The 23,898-nt window shown below is 37.8% G+C and overlaps 1 protein-coding gene across 2 annotated transcripts in view; it reads left to right on the plus strand.

Annotated features, from left to right (window-relative positions):
- Positions 1 to 23,898, plus strand: part of STX8 (syntaxin 8) — a 92,432-nt gene that overhangs the window by 47,059 nt on the left and 21,475 nt on the right. Inside the window, exons 7-8 of one of the 2 annotated variants that reach the window (XM_039355095.1) lie at positions 13,223 to 13,324; positions 14,981 to 15,176. In XM_039355095.1, the coding sequence (XP_039211029.1) occupies positions 13,223 to 13,324; positions 14,981 to 15,108 (230 nt within the window). In that variant the 3' untranslated portion in view covers positions 15,109 to 15,176. Of the gene's footprint in view, positions 1 to 13,222; positions 13,325 to 14,980; positions 15,177 to 23,898 lie in introns of those variants that run through there. The other variant, XM_039355096.1, reaches the window with a different exon arrangement.

Below are 23,898 nucleotides of genomic sequence, written 5' to 3' on the forward strand. Positions count from 1 at the left end.
TGGGCATACTTGCTTTTAAATACAGCCCTTTTCACATTGGCTTAACTTTAGTGTCTCAGCTCCCAGCAGGAACTCATGGAAACTATTTATCATTTCTGACATAGGAGGTAAAATCCCTCTTGTTTTATTGAAAATACACTCTTTAAATTTTCATTTAGCAGCTGCTTTGAGTAGTCTGGTGATCGCTGGGAACAGTTCTGTGAGAACCACAGTAATGTGCCAAAAAATTAAGCATCAAACCTAAATAAAACAAAACAATATGTCTGTTAATCATATCTGTTTATTGAAGAAATCTTTACATAAATCACTTAACCTACTTGCTTTCCTGAATGCAACTGATTATTGTTTAGCAGGTGAATATTATCCTTCTCTGATCATGAGACAAGAGGTACAGAAGTATGAAGTCTGCACAGTCCATGCAACAAGTTAAAAAGATTTGTTTGGCTCTTGATAATTATCTATAAAATTAATTTTAGCTTCTTTATTAAACTGTAAGTTTTAACATGTAATGGTAGTCATGTTCTGTCTATTAGTATGCACTGTCATTCATGTACATCTTTCAGTATGCAAGATAGTGAAGGCTTTTATAAGTATGCAGAGATTTTTCTCAGATGATGTAGTATTCTACAGTTTTATTTAAAAAGTGCTCTTTGTACTTTGACAGCTTGAGCTGTCATACTTCATGCATGAAAATTAGGTACTTTAGTCCAGTTCTGCTATTAGGGCTGTGCAAAACATTCAGAAGGGGCATTCATAAAATATGATGTGAGCAAGACACCTTACTACCAAATACTGAAGCAGTCTTATCCCATGAAAGACTTGGTATGTCTGATTTAAGAGTTTCACAAGCTTGTGTATATGTGTACGTACATACCATGTTTCCTTCTGGGACTCCTAGAGAGGTGATGCACACATGCGGAAGCAAGCTGGGAGTGCCTTAGAAACAGCTACGGTTAAGTTTCCAGAAGCTGTGACTGTTTCAATGCTTTGAAGAGAGCTGTTCTGTGAAATGCTGCTTCAAATGCTTTGTATGGTTTTATCACATATTCCTGGTCAGCTGCTTTCAGAGGGTGCCAAGTCCTAATGCACTTATCTTATATGAAGGTGGGTAGATTAGTCTTTTGATACCTGTTAGAAAAACAGATTTCATTCTGGAAATGAATTCCTTTCTAATATACTTAAGGGAGAGATAGTGTTTCATTTAAATGATAAAGCAGCCTTCAACTAATATTCTAATTATTATGTGATAAAAAAAAATGTTTTCTGGGCCAGAGAGGGATTTGGCAACACATGTGAGCCACAAATCCTTTTTTTAGTCCTTGTTAATCTCATTCAAAAATTAATGGAAAGAGTTTTTGATAATTGAAAATGTGAGCATCAAAAACTGTAAATTCAAATAGATCTAACAGTTAAAAATCAGCTTAAAAAAAAAAGAACACCAAAAGTTAGCCTTGCCCATGAGCATCATTGTTATGTCTATTTCGTCTTTGCCCCCCCCCCCCACCAAAATGTAAATGTGATTTTGGTGTGGCCATCAAAACATTAGTCATTCCTGGGTAAAGTTTATGCTGGGTAAAGTTTATGCTTAAAATAAACATGCATTTCATGTCATTTTATTTCTCCTACCGTTATTCTGTCAATAAATGGTTCGTCTGCAAATAAAGTAAGTAGTTTTGTATATATATTAAAAGATATTCCTATACAAATTGTTGCCAGAGCCCAAGTCAGTTAAAAAAAAAAGAAAGAAAGAAAATAAATCCACACAAACTACTTTTTGTTTAATACTTGAAAAAATAGAAGGAAAAAATGTTGGATAGAATCTAAAATCTGTTCATTGGAAGAAAAGTTAATTGTTCCTTAAAATGAAGATTTGTAGTAAGATGTTTCAGGGAATATTTCCCCCACTGAATATCATCTCCCACAGATTTACCAAGCAGAATAAATAAGTTGTTTATGTCTCTAAATGTATAGTGTTAGGTCATACATATTTAATTGCAAACATAGAAAGTTGAAGAAATAGGAAGGATTTTTTTTAAATAAATACATATATTTCTCCATTTTCTGCTTGCTCTCTCAAAATTTCTGTGAACCATACATATATTTTATAATTTTTAAAGTAATAACTAAAACTAATTGTCAAATGTTATATATTCTAACTGTTTCGTTAATTTTATTAAATCGGTACAGTATTTCTGAAGATTTTAATAGTGCTTCTTCCGCTCTAAATCATGGGAGATTATTTCAATCTGACCAAACATACATATATCTCTAGTGGGCCTAACAATGACAGGGTTAAGGGACCCTTTTCTATTGTCCACGTTTGTGCAGGAGAAATGCATGGCTGCTGGAGCTGGTTTGAGGTAAAGGTTAGTGTACCAAATGGGAGATCACTCTGGGTTTATTTATAAGGATTCACATTCACATCATTATGGTTCACATTATTAAAGAAATTTAACTAGCTGATGAAAGGCATGTGAAAAGTTAACTAATTTAGTCTTTTATCAAATTTGTCCTAGCTTTTGTTTTTAGAAATGATCATAATCCATGCTATAAAAGAAATTTTGGAAGATCTGTTGGATCTTTTGTATTATAAAATGATTGAAAATTACACAAAGAACAAGCTACAGTGAGATCAGATGTAGCTTCACTAATGTCAGGAGCAGAATTTATCTGCCCAAGTCATTTATAGAGAAGATGTTCCAGAAAAAAAAATGTAGCTATTCTGTGGATTTTTTTTTCTTTTTACCAAAGTGAGCTTTGTTTTAAGTGTTCATTTCCTGTTCTCCATGACCAGTCATTGTTTTCCTAAAGATTAATGAGTGGGCTGTGTGATGGGCTGAATCCTTGGAATGCTGATTGGCAGTCCAGAGGTCAAAGTTTACCGTGAAAAGCAAAATGAAGAATTATATTATGCATTGTGCTTTTTCTTTGAAGGATAAAAATGCTATTTGAAGTCCTATACTTATTATTTCCAATAGTTTCTTTTGGATATATCATGTTGGATTGGAGTTCTATGATTAATTCAGGGGTTAATTCAAAGTCTTACATAAACATAGTTTTGTCAATAGTTTAGTTTTATCATCTGATATCATTGTGGGTTTTGATGTCAAAACACAGGTGGTGAACTACTCTGATGAAAACAGATGGTTTGGAGATAAACTAACCCTCAAGTATATATGTTGTTATAGAGAGAACAAAGCAGCAGTGCCTACTCAACTGCTCACAAACTGTTTGATCATTTGTTTTAGGACCTTGGCCAGAATAGACATCAAGCTGATAGGCTTGTAGTTTCTTGCATTCTCCTTTATAAGATGGGAATGACAAGTTGCTTTCCTCCAGTCTTGGGACTAGAGTTACAATTATCTAGTTGCCTAGTTAGGTGGCAGCATCTTGTTACACTAGCCCAGAAGAGTATATGTAGTATTTGCTTGATTTCTGATGTAATTCTGGCCCTGAGCTATTTCATCTTTAGGTTAGCAGGATCAAATTGATTTGTATCTAAGAGGAAATCCCAGGGCCATAAACTAAGCTGGGAAGAAAAAAAAATCATTGTAGAAAAAGACATTGGCCAACTACTTTCATATTTTACCAAGAAAAATACATGGAAAATGACCATGAAGCCCTCAGAAATCAAGCTTGTCTCAAAGGAGGCAGCATCTTTTGTTGTTCAGATATTGATGAATCACACATTAACCAATTACTTATGCTAAATAAGCATATTAAGAAGTTCAATCAATATATCTTAGTGAGATACAGAAGGAAACTGAGTACTTCAAACTTAATAAACTGAAGCTACTATTTTATGACAGTAAAGAGAAATTTCCTGGCAGTAAGAATAATTAATCAATGGAACAGCATGCCTCCATCAAGTTGCTCCATCACTGAGGTCTTCAAGAAAAAATTGGTCTGCCATTTGTCCAGGTTGCAATAAAGTCTTTTGTCTTGGACAGGGGGTTGGACTAGAAGACCTCCAAGGTACCTTTCAGCCCTATGATTCTATAGAACAAAGAGTTCTATATTTTGGAAGTGATATAAACCCAAGTTTAAATTTACAGTCCAAAAACGACTTTCATGTTGAATTCTGGGTCAGGTTTTATTTTTAAATAAAAGTTTTTTTTCGTCATTGATGCAATTCCCAGAATATAATTTGTCATTCTTCTACAGAAGTAATTGTGACATACTTTCAAAAAGAAGTATAGAGTATCTCTGAGCTATTACGATACACAAAGGTAATTAATTGTATTTTGTGGCAATATAACATTTAGTATTTCTTTGTACAAATGACACTTTGGAAAGAAAATTCAAATTTTTGGATTTCTTCATTTCTACTATAAATAATTTTCCAGAATTGTTAGGCTTTATGGCATTGCCATCAAATAGGGAAAAATAATCTGACATATTATTACATTTTCAACCATTTTTAGAAAATGAATTACCAATCTTAGTAAAGATGATTAGGGGACTGGAGGCTAAAATATATAAGGAACGGTTGCTGGAATTGGGTATGTCTAGTTTAATGAAGAGAAGGATGACAGGGGGACATGATAGCAATCTTCCAATACCTCAGGGGCTGCCACAAAGAAGAGGGAGTCAAACTATTCTCCAAAGCACCTGAAGGCAGGACAAGAAGCAATGGATGGAAACTAATCAAGGAGAGAAGCAACCTAGAACTAAGGAGAAACTTCCTGACAGTTAGAACAATTAATCAGTGCAACAACCTGCCTCCAGAAGCGGTGAATGCTCCAACACTGGAAGTTTTTAAGAAGAGACTGGACAGCCATTTGTCTGAAATGGTATAGGGTTTCCTGCCTGAGCAGGGGGTTGGACTAGATGACCTCCAAGGTCCCTTCCAACTTTATTATTATTATTATTATTATTAAGTAGTACTGGGGTAATTTTTTGGGAAAATAAAAACTTTACTGATTTAATCATTTGACCATATCAAAAATATAAAATTAATACGAAAGTACAAATAGATATAAAGGATACAATAGGATATGTTCATTGTAAGTTGTCAGTAAAATCTTACATCGGGTTTCTCAAAATATATTCACTGTAAATTTATTTTTTTTTCCACTGTAACAATTCCAATTATATATCCTGTTTTAAGTTCTGCATCTATGTAATCAGATAATATTCAATTTGTTCAGTTTCTGAGTTATTTCACCAACATCTTATAATTAAGGCGCAGCAAGTATTCTAAGTTTTGTGTTACAAAGTTTCAGATTCAGCCAAATTCCTAAATGTTCTACCTTGTTTTTATAGCTCCTTTAGAACAGAGCTTTTCAACCTTTTCACCCATTATGCCACTTTTAGGACATGGCAATATTTGAGTACCACCAGTCGCCTAGCAAGGTGTCAAAAAACTGATGACCAAAAAAAAAAAAAGGAAAAAAGTAATAAAGTACAGGTAGTCCTCGACTTACAACAGTTTGCTTAGTGACTGTTCGAAGTTACAATGGCATTGAAAAAAGTGCCCCCCAAGCCACAGCCGACACCTGCCTGACTGCCCAGCCACGCTCTTCCTCCTGTCTGAGGTTTTTATTGTGAGCATTTCTGTTGAGGATTGGCAGCGGGGGTGGGGTGGGGGGTGTTTGGTTTTTATTCCCCCCATCTGCTGGGTGGTTGCAGCAGGTTTTAGTCACTTCACATGACCCTGGGACACTGTGACCATCATAAATATGAATCAGTTGCCAAGCATCTGAATGTAAATCACAAGACCCTGGAGAGGCTGCAACATTCCAGCTGATCGGCGCTTCTTCTGGGCTCAGCAGAAGCGACAGGATCAGCGCTGAGCTCCAGCTAGAGCCTAGCGCTGATCCTGGCACTTCCACTGAGCCCTGACAGCCTTGAAGAAGTGCTGATTCTGGCGCTTCCGCTGAGCCCTGACAGCCCTGCAGCTCCAGCCATCTCTCGCTTAGACTTGTGCGGTGCTGCCACCAGTTCAGCTCATTCCCCTCTCCCGCTACCACTTTTCTAGGATGGTCGTGTACCACCTGCCAAGTGCCAATGTACCAATGGTTGAAAAGCACTGCTTTAGAATATTACTGCTCATTTGAAGATATTATACTCTGAAAAAAGACTCACAATTTTTTCTCAGTCTCAGATTAAATCTTGTAATTAAATTAATGGTTAATTTCGCTCTCTGTCAGGCAGGTTTTGTTGTATTCTCATCTTCATGAACATAAACATTTACTAATGAAACAAGGAGTGATAAATCTGGATTCTTTTTCTGTGTTATCCCATATTTTTAATATGCTACTTGTTATTGCAAATTGTTAATTCCCGTTTGTATTAAATCAAAGATATTTGAACAAACCATCTGGAAATTCTGCTTCCTCAATATCCCAATTTTAAGATAAAGTAATCCAATCTATAACTGAAGTTAAACAACTAACTTGATATAACAGTCACAAGTTTGGTATTTGCAGAACATATTGTTCTTTTGAATCCTGTAATATATTGAATTTAATCCTCAATCTCTTTTTAGATCATATGAAGTTAGTTTAGTTCTTTGCCTCTTCCAATCGTTTCATTCTCTTTTTTTTAAGAGTTTGGACAGCCCTAGTAAATTACCCTGGATAAAGCATCTATATGCATGTGCATATGTATACATTCCTGAGATTGCACACAACTGATTTATGTTTGCATATCTGTGCTCATCTTCTGGATCCTGGTCAAACAACATGCTGTCACTAATGTTATATATCAAAGGCATAAATGAGTAGGGGGAAAAATAAAATCACTCACTAGTAATAATCACCTTTCATGATATCCAGGAGTATGTATGTATTTCTAGATTTTTTTTTTACATCTGTACCAACAGTTTTCAACTGGGGTAGGACTTTTTGATAGATATACAAAGTGCAATCTCCTAGTGCTTGCCTAGGTTATGATTTTTTAAAAAGAAATTGTTCATTTTGTTTCCTATAAAAAGAGTATTACAGTAACTTTGCCTTTCCATGAACAATAGTGCTGTGTTAATATTCAGGTGAAAGATTTAAGTTCTCTAATTTCAATTCATAGTGTTTTCAAGTCTTGATGAACTAAATTGCTTGCAAGATGTTTGGTTACCAACCCAGGATTCTCATCTAAGATTCCTGCCTTTGTGGCCTGTCATCACTCAGGGCCAAGGCAGGTCCAACAAAGAAGCGCACATCTGTGTCCTGCTAACTAGCAAACGCTTTCTCATGATCCTTTCACTGGTGATATACTGCCATACAGCTAGCATTCTCAAAATGGCATGGGATAGGGGATTTATCGGCCTAATTGCTTATTGCCTATTGAAACTTGAGTGTGTTGGCTTTGGAGCAACTCTTTTCATACTTCAGGAAGGGTTATCCAGCAGGCAGCCATCCAGCTGATTTTAAATTCAATGAAATGGCTCAGTGGCTAAAAAGTTACATGTCACTCTGTGTATTTAACAGAGAAATCTTGATTTCTACAGGCTGAATAATGTATGCATATGAGATATTAATTTAAATGACGTACAAAATCTGTGATCTTGCTTCTACTTGCTTCTTAAGGGTATGTTCCTAGATACAATATAGTGTAATAAAGTTTTAGGAATATTGTGTCATAGACAGGACATAATTCTTAGATAAGATTTTTCTAAGTTGATACTAGCACGACATAAACTGACCTGAACACAATGTACTGATAGGAAAATAAATGAAGTCCTTTTATTAATAAACTTGAATAAACAGACAAAGAAATCAAACTGTTCAGCCCCTGTGACATGTTCCATTTGGATTTATAATTACAGTAAGATTCAAATAATACAATATTTAAATGTGTGCCAATATTTCTACTCCACCTCAGAAGTTTTCAACTTGTACATAGCTCAGAGTAATGAGTTGGGCTGGTTTATAAATGTGATTTATAAAGCAATAAATGCCTGCTTAGATTTTTATACATTCATGCACATACAAACACAGTGACTATATGTATGGTCTGTTTAATCTCTGTAGACAAAAATCCACTTGCCTTTTATGGTTATTAGAGTTTAAAAGAATTCTAGCAACCACATTGTACAGGTTTTCTCTTCCTTGCTTAATCCCCATGAAATAAAATAGAAACTGTAATTTTTTTTGTGCTACATCTAAACACCAAGCAAGATCTGATGCGTATTTAATGTGTGTATTTAAAAACCCTATGTTAACTCAACAACAAAGTTATTATTGTTCAGATTCTGGGGGAGAGTAGTTTACCTCTATTTTTATTCTTTTGCAATCTTAATGAAAATGCTTCCTCTGCAAAATGTATTTGCTTTGAAAGGAAGCCTGTACTGGGGAATTTTCTCCTAATGAAAATAGTTAAAATTATCTGTTCCTACCCAAGTGACATCATTTTTTTCTGAAATATGAATATTATATGTAGATATGACTTTAATAATAAGTCTAGTCTGGAACTTTTGCATTTATGGTTAGACTAAGAAAGAACTGCCAAATATTTTGCTTCAACAGTTGGGATGCTCCATGAAGTGTTTCTGTAAAATATATTTTAGGATTCAGATGTTCTTGTTTCATACCCTTTGTTTTATTAATTGCATGAAGTACAATTTCAGTCAGAAGGAAATTACTAAAATGAAGAGGAGAAACTATTTCTATTCTTTATAACCTGATCCTTCCAGTTAAGAAGAATAATCTTATCCAAGATAATTAAGAAAGGATACTCAAATTCCTACTTTGTGTAAATAGAGCTGTTGCCTGCACTATATCACTGAGACTTCTCAACACATCTGGAAAAAAAAAAGCAATTCCAATAACATTAAAGCATCCTATTTTCATTGGCACACAGATGCTATAGTATATGCCAGTCAGTAATGGGTTTTGGAAACAAGCTGCTCTAAAATTCTTCTAAACTATTCTTCTGGGAAATTATTCAATTAAATACAACTAAAATTAATGCTTGGCTGCTTTGTTTGAATAAAACAAAATAAGCAGCTGGAAAAGAAAATCCCTCTGTGTGCTCAAGAGCAAAGGCTCCAGTTAATATCGATGGATTATGAGATCCTCTTTCTCCCCTTTAACAACAACTAATTCGAAATGAAAAGAGGCCAGTTCTAGTTAGAGAAAAATGTGGGTTTCACAGAGACAAAATCAGACTGAAGACCATTACAAGAACAAAATAAAGCAGTCTGAATTTGGGGATAGTTTCTTGGATGTATGATAATCGGGGCCAGTTCAAGGGAATATGGCCCCAGTAGGCCACATTGACTGATGGTTTCACCTTCCACTAAAGCAAAGCTTTTACATTGTAAAAATGATTAATTTAAAATTAAATTAAAATTAAATTAAGCTTGGCAACTAAAGCTTGGTCCACCACCATGCCCCAGTAGAGTTCCCTGTTATAGTCAATTGAAAACTGCTAAGCACAGGTGGCATCCCTAACATTTGGCACCTTAGGCCATTACCTACCCAGCTTTAGCCTAAAAGTGGCCCTGCTGGTAATAGACAGACACACATAGACATGCGCGTGTGTGTACACACACACACACACGCACACACACACACTTACACTTCTGCATTTTTTATGTGAAACATACTGCAGCAATTGCTAGAAGTGAGGTAACAAACACACTGCAGCATAGCAACATTACATAGACTTCCAGATGTGCAATAGAATGTTGAAGATGATCAGAAACCATAAAGCTCGCTAACGACTAGGTTATGTTAGGGCTTGTCTTATTAGATCTCCCTCTGCCTCTGTGGCCTAGGCATCAAGAAAAGGCTTGTGGAAGGTTATAACCCATGGGTTACAAAAGGTGTGTGGACTTAGAAGCAGCCTTTGGTAGCAGTCTTCACATTTTTGGAATACACTCTCCCCCCCCCCCCCAGTATACACAATACTGATCCTTGGGTCATTTTGCAGAGCACTTAAACTTATTCAGAAGGTTCTTTGTCCATGATGAAGACTTTGAATAATCATTTTGTTTATGTTTTGGTTTTAATATTGTTAAAAATTTTGTACATTGGCCAGTCTTAATTTTAACGATTGGGGCAGTTTACAAAAAAAAAAACAACAACCTTATATAAGATTAATAAAATAATCTTTCTAGTTAAGTGTTTTTAAATATTTGCATACCACTATTGATTTAAAATCTCTTTCTCTTCCCCCTCCCCCCCCTCCCCACTAACAGGACCTTATTTTCAGACAAATGCCCCAGCTTCACTTTTAAAAAATCCTTCAGCTTTTGAGGGCAGATATGAAAGAGAAATTTCTGCTGCTGCCACTTGCCAGAACAATGCCTTTCTTAAGATAACTAAAAACAAAAAAAAATCATCTAGAACTAGTTAATCTTGCTCTTGGCAGAGAAGGATATCAAACTGTATCCAAATATCTCAGTTCACCAATGGGCATATTAATTGTCAGCTGTCTCCTATGGTGATGTGTTAAAAGTCCACACGTAGAGAGCCAATATAGGAGGCAGCTCACAGCAGGCATTTGACTGAAATCAGCTTGCTTTTACATTTCTTTTCTCAAAGCTTTATGCTTCATAAATGCAGCTTGTCCAAAGGCAAGAAGAGCAGGACCCATTCTTCAATGCTCTTGCCAAATCCTAATACCTTTTAAACAAGTCCAAAAGCAGCCTGGGAGAAGAGTTGCAGGGCTGAAGCCCCTTTTCCCTTTACTGCTCTCAGGGCTCCTCCCTGTGTGGTTTGAAAGAAGTCTCTAAAGAGGGCACACCTGAGTATTCTGATTCAAAATAAGGTGTAACAAAAAATGTAAGCCAAACTAAATCCGCTTGCCTTTCCTGGAGAGAGTAGGGAAGGAGCACTTTACTTCCTGCAGAATGAGAATGTTGTTTTTCATATGTTGAACAGCTTTCTGTTCTCCTTGCACCCTTGGCCCATCTGCCCTGAATTTCTCTGTCTACCAGTCTCCCCACCAGTGTGCCAAATTCTTTCCTACTGAATTCATTTATTAAGAGGAGCGATGGAAAAAAAGTATGTTTCTTTTCTTGGTTTACATTTTGAAGTGCCCCAATGTCTTGACTGGTGTTTCACATTAGCTGCAGAGTTTGGACTCATAAAGATTAGGACCTTCCAAACTTACTCAGTTTAGAAAACTCGAAGGTTCTCAACCATGAATGAAGCACCATTCACAAGAGAGATATTTTAATGTATGGAGAAGATGGATAGAATATGTTCAGAAGAAGTATGGAACTACAAAGTTTCATTTATTTTATGAATAATGAATTTGTTTATAAACTTATGAGGTTAAAGTTTGAAGAGAGTTAAGGGTTAGTATGATTTTGGTTATTGTATAATTAGTAAACTTAAATAGATTATGTTTAATATGTTTGTATAACCCTGTACTTGGCTCTGGGAAGTCGAGGGGGGTGGGGGGAGGGGGTGGGGGGAGGATGGGTTGAAGTTTAAGTAGCTCAGATAAGTAGAAATAGTTTTATTGTATATAATATTGATGTTTCAATTTGGAGAGAGGAATTGCTTGGGCATTTCCCCTGGACCGCATCTGGAGCGAGAAGATAGAAGAAGGGGAGAAACAAGCAGGAAGGTTGAGGAGAAGGAGGAGAGGGGAAGAGTGAGGAAGAGGAAGAAGAGGGAAAGAGGCAAGTTGGTTAGAGGGTGAATGCGGTTTGGGGGGAAATGGGTGAGCAATACCGAAAGTTGTGTGTATCAATTTGTTTTATTTTTTTATCTGAAGTATTTTTAAGAATGTAATGTATTGTAAAATTGAAAATAAAAACTTTTTACAAAATAGCAAACAAACCATGAATGAAGTAAAGTAGAATCTGCACACCAGTCTCTTCTTTTAACTTAGAGTTGCCCATAAATAACACTCCTGCCACTTCAAAGTGCTTTGTGTTGAGTGAGTTGAGTTCTGTAAAAATCCGCAAGAGAACGTCTATCTTGAAGCAGGAGAGAGTTTTGGGGAAATAAAGCACTTAAGGAGGTGAAGTATGTGGACAAAAAAACGTGGCTGTTATTAGTTTGATGTGGCACTTATCAGAAATTCAGAGCATTTCACATGAAACTCATTATTCTTAAAATACTCTGAAATGTAGGCATTATTATCCTCCCCCACTCTCCTCCATTACAGATAGTACATATGATTGTTATTAGGTTCATAAGTATGTTGGTTGGTTGAAGCACTCCCCAAAGTCATAAAAACCTGTAAAATAATGACCTGCTTGTACAAATGCCAATCCATGTCAGAGCTGCTAAGATCAGATATTCTAAGAGCCTGATTAAGAATTGGAGGCTTGGGGATTTTTCAGTGGCTAAATTATCATCATATTGTTACCATACTTGCTATGTAATTATCATGTATGCAGTGCTTTTTTTGTAAAAAAAAAAAAAAAAGGTGCCAGAACTCACACACGTCATACAACCCGCCTTGCCTACCCTACAAGGTTCCATCCAAAAAAGGTGCCGGAACTCCGTTCTGGGCGTTCTATGAGAAAAAAAGCCCTGCATGTATGCATCTTTATTTTACAGTGAGGAAGAAACATACTTGTTTGAAGGAAAGAGCAAAGGTTTTCCCTTGAACAATCTTGAGGCCATACCAGCCTTCACTTCAGATAGAGGAGGGAAATCATGGGAAACAGGAGTGGTATCTTAAAGTAGTCAGAAGTTTCCTTAATTTAAATGATAAGTTAAGGGTATTTTCAGCACAGCAAAATTACAACATTAACCTAAACCCTAAAACTTGTTTTCTCTATTTTATTAATTTTAACGGTAAATTCTTATGAAATGTTACCAAGTACTTTACAGGATCCTAAAAAAAAAAAAAAAAAAAGTAGTCTGCTTTATTTGTAACAGCCAAATCCAGTGTGATATGAGAGGTGGGCATTGAAGAGCCTTTTATTCCTTCATAAATTTGTAAATTTGTCATGCAGGAAGATGCAAAAAAAACAACAGCCCCCCCCCAAAAAATTTTTCTGCTTTCTTCTTACCAAAGAAACTTTGGTTCAGAGTGAAGCCTACCGTAATCCAATGCCAAAATATGTTTGCCTCAAGTAGCTGTGTTAAAATGCTTTAATAATTCATTATACTACTTACGCATATGGTTCTTTTGATGAGTTCAGCATAGATTATACTATATCTTAAATGATCCTCTATCTACTTAATCTACTTCAGAGGACTGCAATGCAAAATCAGAATTACAGAAATGTTTGTTTTGATAAAATTCTGTTTGTTTAGAAGTAATAATAGAAAGCTTAGATATTAATATTCAGTCATGTTCTTCTTTCTAGAAATCATTGATGATCTTGCCAATTTGGTAGAAAATACTGATGACAACCTACGCAAGCAAACCAAACATGTTTTGGGGGTGGAGAAAAAGTCAGCCTCCTGTGGTAAGATTTTAAATTTCATTTCTTTTGCTTTATACTGGTTGCTGCCTTATGTGTTCTGAAGCCTGGTTTAAAGCCGTTTAATTTTTTCCCGACAGCCAATACTATCTCTTTCATATAACCTTGTACTTTCCTTTACAAACAATCTAGCAATTATATCCAGGACATTTGAAAATCTTACCCTTTTTAAAAGTGGGAAAGAAGTGTGATAAACCAGTCATAAAAGAATTATCCCAAGTTTGATTACAGAAAAGGAGTTATTTATCCTCTGGGGAGGGGGCATCTTCTACTTTGAGATACGAGGGTAAATTCGGAAATAAACCTCCGTTTGGTTATTAATGACAGACACTCGCAGATACAGAACTTTTATTACACACATTAGAAAACTACATTACATTACTTTTTGACATAATCGTCGTTTAAATTGAGGCACTTGTCATAATGTCTCATAAAGTTTGAAATTCCTTAGTAGTAGCTGTTCAGCACCAAATCTGGGCTATGCCGGGGTGTGATCAAAAACACCCCAACGGAACTGCTTCAAAAGTTCTTGGGTGCATCTAGCAGTGTGCAGGCGAGCATTATCGTGAACCAACACCACACCGGAAGTGATGCCATAGAACAGTGATGGCGAACCTTTTAAAGACCGAGTGCCCAAACTGCAACCCAAAACCCACTTATGCATTGTCGAGTGCCGGGTGGGTGTGGCCCATTGGCTGGGTATGCCCAATTGGGTGGGCATGGCCAGTTGGGTGGGCATGGCTGCGGTGGTAACGACAGACTGGGTGGGACTAGAAAGTTCAATCAATCAATTCCAACTTTGCAAGAATTCCCCCCCCCCCAGAAGTTGAAATTGACTGATTGAACCTTTTTTTTTTTTTTTGCACATGGCGGCAGAGGCCTAAAGAGAAAAGGTTTTATAACACCCAGCTGAAGGCCTAGGACTGGGGCGACGAGTGCCGCCTCTGGCACCCGTGCCACAGGTTCGCCACCACTGCCATAGAAAATCCCACCAAATGTGGGATGCCAAAGTAGTACTGCTAGTGAAGTTTATGGAGTGTGGTTCAACCATCAGTTCAGAAGCCTACTGTGAAACGTAACCAAAACTCAGATGAGCCATCCATAACAAGCATCGGGGCATGCTGACTTCCGGTGTGGTGTTGGTTCACGATAATGCTCGCCCACAGACCGCTAGACTCACCCAAGAACTTTTGAAGCAATTCCGTTGGGACGCTTTTGATCACCCCTCCCATAGCCCAGATTTGGCACCGTGCGACTACTACTAAGGGATTTCAAACCTTGTAAGACATTATGAAAAATGCCTCAATTTGAATGGTGATTATTTGAAAATTAATGTAATGTTGTAGTTTTCTATGTGTATAATAAAGGTTCTATATCTGCGAGTGTTTGTCATTGATAACCAAATGGAGGTTTATTTCTGAATTGCCTTCGTAGCTCCACTTCAAGGAACTAGCAGGCAAGATCCAATCTTGAATGGGTCTTCCCAGGAGAGATACCATTGGCCCTGCATAGAGTGCAGGCAGTTGAATTCATCTGAAAGTTCAAAAGCCCAGTTGTTTAGTTTTTTAAAACAAAACACCATTCCATTCTTGTGTTCTCTTCTATACCTCCCTTCCTTCCTCTTGTCTTTTTCTTTTTTAGAAGGTGAGGTTGCACTACATTTGAGCACTACTGTGCCACTGTATCAGCCTGAAAACACAATCTGGAAACCATGGCAAGATATTATCAATCTTTTTTCTTGGTGGGAGAGAAACAGAGTAGCTGATTAGCACCGCAGCTAAGCTACACAAGAAACACTGTGGAGCTATCGTTGAATCCAAAGTACTCAGCTTCTGTAGAAAATCCAGCCAGGTCAGAAAGAAATGCCACATTCTAATACAATTCTCTCTCCTTTTATGTAGGGCAGTTAGGGGACTATAGAACAGGGGTGTCAAACTCAAATTCATTGAGGGCCGCATCAGCATTGCAGTTGCCCTTGGGGGGGCGGGTGTGTGTGGCCTACTGGGTGGGCGTGGATGGAATGGGTGTGGCCTACTGGGTGGGCATGGCCAGCTCTACATCGTTCATGTCAAGGGTGCCTGTGGGAGTCTGGGCAGGAGTGGGACAGATCTGAGGGTCTCTGGCAGAAGGGGTGGGACCGGGGCACGCACCAAGGCATGATCCATTTCTTCATTCCTCACAAAGGGTGACACCTCCCCAGCATGCACCCAGAGGGCGGAGCCGACACAGCAGGGGCTGGTTCCTCGCTGTTTCTAGACGGCCTTGTGGAGCTAAGACTGAATGCACTTCAGCATAGATGGCCACCACAAAATTGTACATTGGCTCCCGGCCAGCCTGGGCCAGGGCCAAGGCAGTGGGGGCCGTTCCTTCATTGTTTCCAGGATGGCTTCGCGGGCCACATGAAATCACTTCGCAGGCCGCATCCAGCCCCCGGGCATTGTGTTTGACATGTCTGCTATAGAATAATGTGTCATGAGAGTAGAAGAGGAGATAAACAGTGACAAGGAGGAACTCCAGCCCAGCAAGCAAAAACAGAGCTGAAGATAATCAAATACAAGCCTTAATCTCGAAGAAACTCAGTTTAGAAAATGGATTGTTAAAGTTTAGTAGATTTCTGATGCTGTGGCTGCTTCTCAACACATCAGAGCAGATATAAATATCTCTTCCTCTGCAAAAAACGTAAGAAACTAAAAGAAAAATAGCCATGTTATAAGTGGACAGATTTTCCCCATACCAAGAAAAAAAGTGACGGTTTACAGCTTCTTCACTGAATATGCATATTTAAGGCTTTCTCCCTCTTGCTATTCCCAGTCCTCTGTGGGGCTTGATATGCTCTACCTCAGAGTTCTTCTTTTAGAGACAAGGTCAAGAGAGATAAAAGCCATAAAACCTCTAAAGGGAAACTATAAAATAGGTAGGAGACAGAATTATTTCTTTATGAGATTTCTTCCTGCATCACTCCTTAAACCTAAGCAGTTTAGAGATAGTAATAGAATAATAATAAATAATACAATATTATTTAAAATGTAAAAGGTACTTTAGAACATTATACTAATGTTACTTCTGGTGAAAGCAGAGTCAATTCTGAAAGGTTTCCCAGGTTTTTACCAGCTTCCAGAAGGCCATGAGAATGGGAAACTATTATCATCTTAGTGGGCTTGCCCATTCCGTATGTTTCTGTAGGTTTGTCACTCCCTCCACCTAATTCTCATCATAAGTCTTAACCAATGAGCAGATAACCAAGACAGTTTCCGTCCCAGGCCCAATGTCTGAAACCAGAAGGCAGAAGATACAGCAATATGTTTTCTCATCCATCATTATATCAAGGTTAGATTTATTACCAACAGATCCACATTTAAAACCTAAACTTGAGACCAAGATAATCAGCAGTCTGAATAATTGGCTTATGAGTTGAGACTGGGCAGCAAATTCCAGAGTCCACTGGAGTTGGGTGGCCAATAAATTTCAACAAATAAATAAAATTTCCATTTTTTTTTTTCTTCTGGAAAGTTTGACTTTCCCTTATCGTTATCTTCTCCATTTCCACCCTTCTCAATTAGCTGACTGTCCTTTCTCAGTCCAACCAAGTGATTCCCTCTTGAGATCCAACTAAGTATAATACAGGATAGTAACCTCACCTACTAGCTATATTCACAACCCCTTTATACATCCTGACCCACCTTATGGATAATAGAACCACTGTCTTCACCCACCTTCCTCACTCACTTCAGCTCCCCTGGCTCTACCCTCTGGATCAGAAGAGGCAGGGTGGAAAACACTTTCCCTATTCTTTTGCTCATCGCAGCGGCCTTCCTTTTCACTTTTCTGACTGACTGTAGGAAATGACAATCCTCTTTTCTTGCGATTATGTTTCTACTCCCTCATCCTCAATTACACATGTTCATATAAACCCAAAGGAAGGGGAATAGGACTAGTACTCTCCTTTCATTTCCTGCCACTAGTTTAATATGTAGCATAGTAGTCTGTTTATTGTGGAATAAACATGGGACCCATATGCTGCCATTTAGTTCCCTGAAATACATGGGAAGTATTATATTATATGCACACCATGAGAGAGATGGGGGATGGATGAATGCAAGGGCATATACATTGATGTGATTTTGGCAGATTTTCATATAATACAGCATTAAGGACAAAGTATGAAAACGCGATGAATGATCTTATTATACTTGAAGTGAAAAAGGTTAGAAGAATATAATTTCTGGAATAATTTTAGCACAAATAGCATAACCATGATGTAACTAGTAATTTTATACTAAGCCCCATGAAATTCTATGCAACAGAACTTGCAATCTGGAGGTAATGAAGTCTGTAAGTATCTACTCATGAAATTACTGAAGGAGAATGAGCTGATGATATTTTCCTCCTGTAAAGACTTCAGAAAAGATTTAAGGACAATGTAGTTTTCTCTGCTATTTTATCTATCTCTCCCCCCCCCCATCTCTCTAATACACATGCACACCAATTCTTCTATTTTGTGAATAATTTATCAGCATGGAAAAAAAAGATGGGCTCATGTCAGATTTTTCCAATTTTTTCTTCTTCCACAAGATGGCAATGCAGTTCCTAACCTTAGGAAATTAAATAACTGAAGCTTCCCTTTTATATTGGTTCTGACTGTTTTGGAGAAAGTAGAATCATCACTTCTATTTTTTTCTCCTTAAACATTTGTTATATCAGCCCATCTCAGAAATGTTGATGACTAAAGTACTCAGGGATTTTGCCTGTTTGTTTTGTTATGTTTAAACATGTAGCAGTCGCATCTAAATCAACAAAGAGTATTATAAAACCTTAAAGCCTGTCAGCTTACAGCTGTAAATTAGATAAGGATATATAAAATGATTGTTGTCTTTTAGATATTTCTCTTTATCCAATTTACTGGTAATTTTTACTTTCTGTTTCTCTCCCCTAAGTTTTTTGAATAGACTGCTTCAGGTCTGCAGATGTTTTCATAAGATATAAACTTCGTATGTTCCAATTTCTTATATAGCCAAGAGTTTAGTTAACATGACATGAAGTCAACTTTTCCTACGGTCTGTTTGCTGGATGATTATGTCAATATTCCATCAAAAAACTGCATGGACAATTACCTTGGCTTGGAACCAAAAGATGTTTTTCCCCAAAGCATTTTTTTCCTGGCATATGAGTTGTGACAATTTTTCCTCTTTGAATCTTGTTATGTTTCCAGAGTTAAATATGTTGCATAGTTTTCCATAGAGGTGCTACCATTTTGCTGGTAATGCAAGCATTTTTTATTTCATTATCACTTTTCTTAAAAATATATTTTGTGTGCATACACATCATGTGTTATATAGAAATTGTAGACCAGACTGAGAAAAGATGCATAAATATTTATCGTTTTCTGTTATAAAAAGGGAGATATTTTAATTACTGAAACACCAATGTTGCGATGTGCTGAAGCCAAATTAGAACCAATGTATTTACAATTGTGTACACTTTTAGCCATGTTTTGCTGCCACTAGAACCTCTCTTGAAATCCAAAAACTCTTTTTTTCCCCATTGAAACCTGAATACTGTGGGCAGAAACTGAATTTGGATTTTGCCCTCAAATAATTAAGTCCATTGTTTGGCAAAACTACCCAAACTCTCGTTGCATCTGCAGATCTGCAAGTGTTACGTTTTCTATGCATCTATTGTATTTGTAAAAATTAATTCTTACATGGTCAGAAGGAAACTGTCTGATACTAGATCTGTCTATTAACAAAATAAGAGATAAATAGAAACTGGGCCTCCTGCTCCAAAGAGTTGGGTGTCTAGTATCATGAAGGTTATCAGGTGTGCTATTTGTCCTTTTTTGAGGCATGGCAAGGGAAATGCTATAGAGGAAGCAGTTTCCCAATCAGCATGTTTTTTTTTTTTTCTTAGCTCAAGGATAGGAGGAAATCACCTCACAGGAGGTATGGGGAAATAGTCTCACATCTGGTTTCTTCCTATCCTTGAGGCAGGGGAAAAAAAACATGATGGTTGGGAAACTGCTGCTTCTACCACATTCCCCAGGCCATACCTCAAAAAAAGGACTACAAATTTACTGCCCTCAGACAGGAAGTGTTTTCCACTTCTTCTGATGAGGGAACTGACTGGAAAGGAGGAGCTGGGAAGATTTTCACTGTCATTCTTTCCATTCCCCAAGCAGGTATCCCTTGCAGATCTTTTTAGCAATGGTGCTTTTCAGCCCCACAATTTCTAGGGAAAATTGTTCCAAGCTCTTCAGAAAGTATGGAGCAATGGCAGAGCGCTGCAGTAGCAGAGAGACAAATTGGCCATTTTCTATGCTATGGTGTCAGCCCGTTAGGTACACCAGACCAAGAAATCAAATCCACAGGAAAGCTACACTTTTTTTGCGCTTCGTATAATTCTGTGAATTAGAGAGATGTCTGTCTAAGTGACTTAAGTTTTTTTTTAATCTTTTGTCACTGTAGTAATGGATCTTGCATGTTTCTATCAAGCTCCTCTTCCTTACTTTCTATACATGATTGCTGCAAGCAAGCAGGCCAGGAGTTGTAGCCTGGAAACTCAGGGAGGGATTGCCATGGTAGAGATGGAAGAGATTACTTTAGGAATAGTAACTTCATATAATATATACCAGGACAAAAACACCAATAGCCAACTTTGAGAGATTCTCTTCTGCCTGGCAGCTACAGCAGAAATGGCCACAGAGGCACAGGCTCTGTGATTGGATGGGAGGGGATAGTCTTGAAGCAGTTCTGCAAGTCACTAATCTCCTTACACCCCTTCTTTATAAAACACAGCAAAAACATTATGGCAGCCAGTAGAAAATAACAAGATATTTCCTGTTGGATACCTTTTGTCTGGTCTTAGCCTTTTTCAGTGGTAGACTAGACCAGTGGTTCTTAACCTGGGCGATATCACCCCCCAAGGGGCAATTTTGTTTTTCAAGGGGGCGATGGAATGAAAAGAGGCGATGCTGGGGCGAAGGAACGAAAAGGGGGCGATATGGGGGCGATGGAGCGAGAAGTTTGGGGGACACTTTTGAGCCTTCCCCTGCGGCTCCGAGCCTCCTCCGCCATTTGCAGAGAGAGGCAGAGACAGAGAGAGGCACTTGTGCTTTTCTCTCTCACTCACTCTCTCTCACATGTGGATTTGCCCCCTCGCAGGGCTCCTGATTGGCCTGTGCATTTCACTTTCTTGAAATTGAATTTTGTTTTCAGTGGTCATTACATTTAAGTGTCTTGAATAAATAAAATAATAATGAAATACATGTATCATGAAGTTTGGGAATAAAATCACGGGTGGCACCAAAATTTTTCACACAGTTGAGATATGGGAAAAAGACTGGAAATAAATTATTTGCATCATATGTCCTGATGACAATTTAAAAAAACAAAACAAAAAAAGTGTTTGCATAAATTGAAGAATTATTTCCTATGTTGTGATTGAGAGGTTATGTTGGGGGAGGGGGGCGATGACAACTTCCTCATTGGCTCAAGGGGGCGATTTGTTTAAAAAGGTTAAGAACCACTGGACTAGACCAAGATGGAGACTTCGTTGTGAAAACATGTCCTCCACAACAGAGAACAGACCACCTTGCAGCTGGGGCCAAGAGGGTATGTAGATGAACTATTAGTAGAGGCCCTATAATTAGTAAGTTTCTATTTACTTCTGATGACATGACAGCTACATGAAATAACAATCCCCATCATATCTGCCAAGTTGTTTGTTTTTCAGCAATATTTTAATAATTTTTAAAGTTCAGATAGCTTTAGCCTTTGTGCTATGATTCTTAGTTAACAGAAATCTTAGCAGCAATTTTCCTAGGACCATAATGTTGATTTCCAGGTGTCAAAAGTTTTACTATTACAAATAAGTCTCAGCATAGACATTGGCTTCTGTCCCCATCCTTTGCTTCTTCCCTGATGGAAAAACATCAAAGTAATGTAGCTTGGCCCAGTTACCCAGACAGCTTGGTGCATAGCTCTCCCTAGACCTGTATCTGGGGAAGGTTTTAATCACAAAACAATCATTCCGTTGGCAGGCAAACATTTCTGGTGAGAGCATTCAGAAAGAAAGTATCTGGACAATAAGTTGTCCAGTTGTCCTCTAGATTAAAAAAAAATAGGGCTAGGCCAAGTTCATATTTTCTTGCATTTTACTTTGGGGAGCAAAAATCTGACATTTAGAATGAAACTCCTTTTTTGAAAGGTCATTTGAATCTAGAGATTAAAAGTCTAGATACCTTAACTTTGTCCTTTCTTTATTCTTTACTGAGTAGTGCTAGATTTGGCATATCTAGTGAGAAATGGATAGCGCTTAGGCCAGTGGGAAAGGGACAGTAACACCTAGTTAATTACATTTGCATATGCAGCTGTTCAAACAGAATTTGGCCAGTGCCTGCTCCATCTTTTGCTAGGGATTTGGTACAGCTGTCACTAGTCCCTGCAGTTTATTGGAGGGCTGCGGTGAGTCCCTGGAATGCCTCCTCAGCCATTTATCATTTCAAAGGCCAAGTAATTAGTTCTGTTGGAATAAAAAGAAGAACAAATCTTCTAGTTCATTTTCCAAGGATACGTGTCAAGGAGTTAAATCACTATTTGATATTTTTTGAAACTGCTGGAATGCAATAATTAGATAGTTGATGCTTGATTGTTCAAGTTTCATTTTTAAAAAAATAAAAATAAGGACATCAAAGCATTATAGCAGGTCTTGTTGCCACTGTAACTTAGCAGCTTCTATTTGCAGTGATTGGATTTAAATGACTAAAAAGAAGTAGTTTTTGTTTTAGGCTGCCTTGTTATGAAATGGTTCTTCTAAAATACCTTACATAAATGCATGATGACTATGGCAATATAATGGTTGAAAATATTCACATTCTTCTTGCACAACCAGATAGATGACTATTTTTTTTTAAAAAAATCCTCCTTTGCATATTTATTGATTTATTTATTCATTCATTCAATTTCCACCCAGCTCAGCCAAATGACTCTGGATGGCTTACAATTCTAAAATTATGAAACAGAAGTAGTGAATGGATAGTCACTTGTCTGAAATAGTATAGAATCTCCTGCTTGAGCAGGGGGCTGGACTAGAAGACCTCCAAGGTCCCTTCCAGCTCTATTTTGATTCTGATTCAACACTGGAAGTTTTTAAGAAAAGATTGGACAGCTATTTATCTGAAATGGTATAGGGCAGTGTTTCTCAACCTTGATAATTTTAAGGCATGTGGACTTCCACTCCCAGAATTTCACAGCCAGCATTGAAGTCCACATGCATTAAAATTGTCAAGGTTGAGAAACACTGGTATAGGGTTTCCTGCCTGAGTAGGGGGGTTTGGAGTAGAAGACCTCCCAGGTCCCTTTCAACTCGGTTCTTCTGTTAATATTAAAACAGTAAGAACATCCACAAAAGAAATAGATGCAAGCGGCAGCCATGATGATTGCCAAGAATGGCTGCTTCAGCAAGCATGGTGAGCAGAAGGCAAGCTAGATTCCCTGGATGTTCTTGACTTTCCAGTAGGATCTTGATCATTTCTCCACGTGCATTCGATGGTTGATGGTTTGCTCTGCATCGCGCTAACTTCCCAGTTAACCTTTTTTCATTAAAAGAGTTTAATTTTAAAAAGTCTGCTGGATCAAGTGGTCTGATTGGTGCCACATTGGTACTCACGGGTGCCACATTGCCTCCCTTTGTCTTACCATCATTCTCAGTACCTATTCTTATTGTTTGATGAACAGCCAATATAGCAGGTGCCTGTCACTTACTTCTTTGAAAATTGTGTTTGTTTTATTCTGTCCACTTTCATTTTGAGATGTGAGATTTGCTTCTTCTTTCTTGCTCTTCAGGGATTCTCGACCTAAAGCTGGAGAGACTGCTTTATGATGGGTTTATTTACCTAATCAATGGGCTCTGGTGTTGTCTAGGAAATGCGGACATTTTTGAAAGAGAAACTCCTAGTAACTGACAAACAAAAGTCCAGCAGTTAGGTCTGATGAAACAACGAAATGAAGGTCAGCTAATATTGCCCTCCGTCGCTTTCCCGGTGGCCATGACAGCAGGGGAGGTTTATTTGAAGATCCCAGACTCAGAGTCACTGTTCGTATTGTCACCCTCCTGAGCATTCGAGGCCGTGCCAACAGTTTAGGATATTAATGTATTCCACAGATCAGGGAGAAAGAAATTCCTCTGCATGTCTTTGTTTTGTTTACTCTAATTCCTCCCTTTTCGCCCATGCACTTTGTTTGCAGTGTCTTTTGTCTGGTGATGTTGCTGGGCATTTCTGATGAGAAAGGAAAGAATTACGAAGAAGGGAGGAGGAGGGAGGGGGAGTTAGTATTTTTGAAACACAAGGTGAATGATTTTTACCAGTTGGTCAGGTGAGTTAAAATTAATGTTCTGATTAGGATTGGGGATGCAAATGTATGTAGATCCCCCTCACACGCACCCCTCCTTTCCTGAAGAAGCAAATGTTTTCAAGGAGATTTGCTTTCTGCAGCCAGAAATTATCCTACAAAATCCCAAGCACTGCTGCTCCACAGGATGCCATGCCTCAGTGCGTCTTTAGT

This window comes from Crotalus tigris, unplaced genomic scaffold (assembly GCF_016545835.1).
Source record: "Crotalus tigris isolate CLP2741 ecotype Arizona unplaced genomic scaffold, ASM1654583v1 scf7180000018599.1079084, whole genome shotgun sequence".
Classification (NCBI taxonomy): domain Eukaryota; kingdom Metazoa; phylum Chordata; class Lepidosauria; order Squamata; family Viperidae; genus Crotalus; species Crotalus tigris.